The following is a 6,519-nucleotide window of genomic DNA, read 5'->3' on the forward strand; positions in this document are numbered from 1 at the left end:
TTATTCGGTATGCACATTTCTCAAATCGATTACAGTATAGCTAAGCGTTCACGGGATACCTCCAGCTTCGCTGGGACTAGCCTTTTCTGTTCGGCAACACACAACTTAACGTTGGGCTTTTCTCGGAAACTATAAAAGTGACCGGGCTCAAATTTTATGTGAACGTGACTCATTGTGTTGTGAATAGCAATTTCTTCCTGTCCATCTGATGCCTCATATAATATTCAGAACTGCGAAAGTGACTCGATCGAGCGTTTGCTCTTCTTGTTAATGACCAAACTCACTCATTAGTTTTTAATCCACCAAGCTGAAATGCAATACCAAACCCCGGCCTTCGTCGAAGATTGCTTTGCCAAAATTTCAATCAATTTAATTGAAAAATGAGGGTGTGACAGTGCCGCCTCAACTTTTACAAAAAGCCGGATATGACGTCATCAAAGGTATTTATCAAAAAAATGGAAAAAACGTCCGGGGATATCATATTCAGCAACTCTCATGTCAAATTTCATACAGATCGGCCCAGTAGTTTAGTCTGAATCGCTTTACACACACACACAGACAGACAGACACACACACACACACACATACACCACGACCCTCGTCTCGATTCCCCCCTCTATGTTAAAACATTTAGTCAAAACTTGACTAAATGTAAAAACAAAACACACACACACAAACTCACACACACTGACACACACACACACACACTGACACACACACACACACTGACACTGACACACAAACGGCTGACACTGACACACATACACACACACACAAAAACACACACACACACAATCATGTCACGCGGACACTGCCAAAAATCTCCCAAAACATTTGAAGCAGCCGATTTAGCTTTACCTGCCAAACTGCATTTAAGATTGTTTTCTTCCCTTGTGACGATCAGGTCAACCAACACAGATTGTACAGTTCTGTCAGTCAAGACTTCTACTTATGCGCATAACAACAACCGATTAATATTTGGCTGCTAGACAAGGACTTTTGTGCTGTATTTATTTCGTAGCTGACACCAGTGTCAATTTATCTTCAAAATTAATTTAGTTCATTTAAGTAATCCTCGCTCTGAACTTGAAGCAGCCGGGCTGTTGATGTTTGGTGTGTGAGCAAGTTGAAGGATGCTGTTATCCTGTGTAAAAACAAAATCTTGCCCCTGATAAGTTTTGCCATGATGGTGTAATACTGAATTTCTCTGGCCAGTGTGGTTGTGTGCGTGGCCGTCTTCCATTGTTACACGGCCTAGGTGCACAAGGCCAAGGCACTAGTTCGCGAAACCAGGGCCGAGGTGCACGAGAAAGTTACAAACCGGCCGGGACCCAGCCGTGGTTTTGGATTGGTTGAAATTGAGATTCGTTGTGATTTCAACGAATCAGACCCCGCGGTTTGTTCTTTCTCGTTTGAGTGGCACCTACTTTCTGTTCGTGCACGATCAGGCCAGGGTACCAAACGTCGGGTGCGTCTTTAAGGCAGTGGGTTTGTCACTCGACCCAAGAGAAGAATCAGGTCATACTTCTTGTCCATCACCACGAAGTGGAAAGGTCTGGTGGCGATGAAGTAGTTACTGGAACCGTCAGAATGAGATTCTCCCCAATCATAATCCTCTTCGTCGTCAACATCGTAGTCATCGTCGTCATCATACAACTCGTCATCGTCAGCATCGTAGTAATCACCGTCCTTGCTGTCACCTCCATTAGCTTCGTCCGCCAAAACACCATGATGATCATCAAGAGCGACATCATCCTTAGCAGTACCACCATCACCAGCTACATCGCCACGATCACCTGAAGAGTTGGCCTTCACACCACCAGAGATGACCCCAAGGTCAAGGTTGCGCTGAAGGTCAGAGCCTATTTGAACGTCACGCTCTCTCCTCGTCCCTTCGTCCACTTGGAAGGCGGCGTGCTGGAAGAAGCGGTTCACGAACAACACGCCTTCAGCCTCGTCCGTCATTCTCCTGAAGTCTGCCTGCCCTTGGGTGAAGAGCTTCTTCAAGCCCATGGCCTCGAGTTCCTCGCCAAGGGACGTGGTGACCTGCAGACGGAACTTGGGCAGGATGACGATGGTCATTGCGGGCTGAGGCATGTCGCTGAGAGCGTCCAGGAGGTTGAGTGTCTGGAAGCCTTGTTCTACTTCGTGCAGGCGGCTGGCGGACTTTGGGAGAACAACGAACAGACTGTATCGTTGATTGGCGTAGGGCACTTCCAGTACCTTGGCCCCGCCCATCTGAAAGCGCAAAAAGAAAGATTTGTTTCTCCTTAAAAACCAACTAACCCAAAAACAAAACAAATTAAAAAACAAAACACATTAAAAAACAAAACAACAAGAACAACGTGACCCAACAAACAAAGAGGCAACATCTGAAAACTCGGAACAGTCGGATATTCGATCAAATCTACTGGCCAGTGTATATAGCATCGTAATAGCCAACTTGCACAATACCCCGCTTGAATAGCTCTTCTGTGCGAAAGATAAGGAAGGTTAACTTCCGTGCGGTCTTAATGTTTTGCTCTCAAGAGTTATCGTTCCTTCAATACGCTACAGTCACTGATCTAAACAATGGCTACCGAACAGCAGAATTTTCGTGCGATTGCAAGTACCAAAGTTGCAATATTTCATCAAAGAAAGAAAAATACAAAATTCAGAATACAAGAAACCGAAGCTGATAAAGTTATTGAACAGACAACGGAGTACCGGGATGGCACGTAATATTTTTGACGTCGAAGATAATTCTACAGCCATCGCTTCACAAGCGCTGGTGTTCTCTGGCTTGTGTAAAAAAAATGTTGTTCTTAAATCGATCGCCTTTCCTATGTGTACAGACCATGCTTTACTTTGAACGAACTTTAGGATTATTCTTGCGGCTATTATTGCCGCAGCCCACTGCTGCACAGTGCAAATTCACCATTTTCAAGGCAAAGTGTCTGCACTGAAACGCAATCTCTCATAGAGCTATCAGAACATGCCCGCATTTTACAGCAGATCTCGCAAGGCCACGCAAGATAACGCAGATTTTTCGCGTGACATCGCGGCGCTGGCCGATAGGGCAAGTCGCCTATTGTCGAACTATGATGACAATATCAAGATAATCACTTGTCTACACTCTTCTGAGAAGCTTTCAGGTTATCGATTGTTAGTTCGGCAATTTTCATTTCGCACAGTTCGACTTACTACTTCGTTGTTTAAGGTGTTTTGCAGAATACATTGTTTAAAACAACATGCGTTGTAAATGGTCTGATGTTGAATTAAAACTGGGAAAGGAGGTCTTAAATTGCAGCCAGAAGTCCGTTAAAGAATGATCCGGCTTACCTGATCCAGAACCTTCAAAGAGTAGTTCCCTGTCCGGTACATGCAGGCTGCCATAACAGACTCGCCTTGGGCAGTTTGAAATTCCAGCGGTATGGTTTCGGCTTCATCAAAGTTGGTTTCCCACGCTCCACGAAACGAAAAAGCAGAGATCAGAGCCAGCGAAGTGTTAGCCGTGACGTCACCGTCATTTAGCATACCAGGCACCGCCCCTCGTGTCACAGCGTCCACCCATAGGTTGACTGACAGCTGTGGTTCCTGCCCTGGCATCGCCATGGGCGGGGCGCCGTACAGGGACGCAAGACGATTGGAGAATTGTTGGGAGAGCCCCAGCTCTTCGCTGTGAAACATGCCGTTAGCCAGTCGAATGTGCATATCGGGTTGTGGGGGCGGTGTGTGTTGGCGGCTGCTGGTTTTCACCCTTGACCTGTACCTGATCTGCTCGTGCCCCGTGTTGTAGCTGATCGTGCTGTCCAGGGCGTAGTCGTTGCGGATGATGTTCTCCAGGTCCTGGTCGTTCATCATGTCCAGCCCTGCGTCTTCCTCCATCTCACCCCCCTCCCCCTCCCCGGCCCCTAGGCTGAGGCCCCTGTCGTCCAGGTTGCTATTAACGTCATCGTTGTCGTCATTACGTAATGACGTCAACGCTCGCTCCAACGCCGCGTGCACACCGCGGCCTTCGCCTTCCATGTTCAAAACTGCGATCACTTCTCGCTTGGTCACACCGCGTGACGCCGTCATCGTCATGGCCAGCGAGGCGTAAGCGCTCAACGGGGAGAGCAGCACGTTGCCAAGGTGAGCAACCCCGCTGTTGCCATGGTGACTACTCGTAGAGTTGTTGCCCTTGGTAACATGGTGGGAATATAGTTGCGTGGCAAAAGTGTTGGTGGTGTGGGCGAGGGCGGCCATTCTGGTCTGCATGATCTGCTCGTAGGCTTCGCGTCGCTGGGCGTACAGTCGCGCCTTCCTGATGTACAGGGGTACCCTCTCTGTCGGCACGGCGGCGGGATCCTGGATTTTGTCTGTGGCCCATACTGCTGAAATAAGTCCGAAACAATTAGTGAGTTTAGTTATGTCGGTTGTTAATAGACTCATCATCTGAAGTCCAGTGCTCTACCAACTGAGCTACCCGGCCGGCCCCCAAACGCGCATGTGCACACAAAGGCACAAACAGCCACATCCACAGCCACAGACACGGTCTCAAATTAAAGAATGAAGTGGACAGACTGACTCGATAGACAGACAGACATACACGTGGCACACACACTTACACAGACAATTAAGCCATGAACACTGTATGTATGCACGAACCAACCCACTCATGATACACCGTCGACATAGTGACACACGGATACAAATTCGGATACCGCGTGAAATACACACACACACACACACACACACACGCACACACACACACACACACACACACACACACACACACACACTGATCCCCCCACTGACACATACAAACACCTATCAAACTCACCCATCTACACCCCCACCCCCGCCCACACACACACTCAAAAAAAATGTTTCGAAAACCGGCAGCTGTGAAAAAAGCTCAGGGCCTGTAAAAAAACCAGGAAAGAGAGAGGGTTTTCCTATGTCCGAGGGGTTTTCCTGGCCTAGGCGTCAGCTGCCGGCTGGGAGCTGTGAGACATCTGGTCCATCTGTCTTCGGGACATGCATACTCTTCTTCACCTTTCACCTTTTCTGGCACCATTGATAGAGTGAAAGCAAGCCGAAACATGCGAAGGTCAGTTCAAGCAAATATATTTTACTTTTACTGCTACAACGTTAGGGGTGTGTCAGCGTTCCTCTGTTCCAGCCTCTGAGTTATGTTACTACACACGTAAACTGTTGCTTTCCCTCGTAGCAGTAGACTAGGCCTAGATCTGTTATGATTCAATACGTTGGTACTCTTTGATTTAATCAGTCACGTTTATTCGAGAAATTCATTAGTTTGAAATGAATAAACGAATAACTAACTTACTAACTGGCTGACCAACTACCTAACTGGCTGACTAACGACCTTACTACCTACCTGCCTACCCACCTAACTCAGACTATAACTAACTAACTAACTAACTAACTAGGCTGACTGACTAACTGACCAACTAACTAAAAAGATACACATTAAAAACTAAATTATTCAACGAAGAGATGCTGCATAGACTATAGACAGCGCCTCAACAGTATAGAGACCAAGTCAGTGTTGCTGTCTGGCATCAGCCTCGCGAGCCCGAGAAAAATGTCCCTCTTTCTTTTTGCTGCGTTGCCCGCAGAACCCCTCGTACGTAGGCTGTCAACAGGCTGTTGATTGTTGGTATGTGTTCAAGATGGTCTTATACCACGTACAAGCCTGGCCCACAGAGATATCAGAGCTATACAAGATGGGCACGCTAGTCGAATTACGCCCAGTTGAGTGCCTTTAATGGCATAGACAGATTGAATGAAATGACACGGAATGAATGTTTTATTTGAAGTACGAATAATGTTGTTGCTAAGTTTAGTTCCTCAGTTCTGGCCTCAAACTATTCCAGCTACTGCTAAACATAATTATTAGCAACATAATTAGGATATGTAATTAGCTAGTCTACCATCGTCAGTCATTTCAAATTCAAATCATAGTACCAGATACAATTGAAGTAATGCGACTGGCCCGCAACAACAACAACAACAACAACAACAACAACAACAACAACAAACAAACAAACACACACAATGTAGGTTAAAGAAGTGAGCGTTAATTAAGTACTACACAAAGCATTCACAACTGATAACTTTGATTTATCGGTCGAACGTACAACATACACTGATCACTGAGACACACACTATTGACTGAGAAGATGTGAGATGGAAATTAAGCATGTAAACTGTACTTTGTTGACTTCTCAGAACAATGGCAGGGAAGCAAACGAAATCAATGAGGATGAACGTTTATTTCGAATAATTTCAGAGGTAGAAAGAAATGACTATATACCGTGGCCGAATGGTACACATTTCCTTTGCAGACAACCCTAAATCAGTTTCTATACATATATGTTTTGTGAAATCGTGACTCACCACAAGAATTCACAACCAGCAGCAGCACACACACAAAAGTAGCACTCTTCCTTGCCATCTTCGTAATGAAACTGAGAGAAAAAAGCCAGATAAGACAAAGACAGACAAACTTTATCAACCCCGAGACGCTCTCAC

General features: G+C 46.1%; 1 protein-coding gene across 1 annotated transcript; it reads right to left on the minus strand.

The window, feature by feature from the left end:
* Positions 1-833: 833 nt before the first annotated feature.
* Positions 834-6,519, minus strand: LOC138981227 (plasminogen activator inhibitor 2-like; the record flags this gene model as incomplete). Its single annotated transcript, XM_070354072.1, is given in 3 exon segments — positions 834-2,238; positions 3,322-4,355; positions 6,385-6,519. Coding segments are annotated over 3 exon segments (1,854 nt in total). The 3' UTR covers positions 834-1,476.

This window comes from Littorina saxatilis, linkage group LG12 (genome assembly GCF_037325665.1).
Source record: "Littorina saxatilis isolate snail1 linkage group LG12, US_GU_Lsax_2.0, whole genome shotgun sequence".
Lineage (NCBI taxonomy): Eukaryota > Metazoa > Mollusca > Gastropoda > Littorinimorpha > Littorinidae > Littorina > Littorina saxatilis.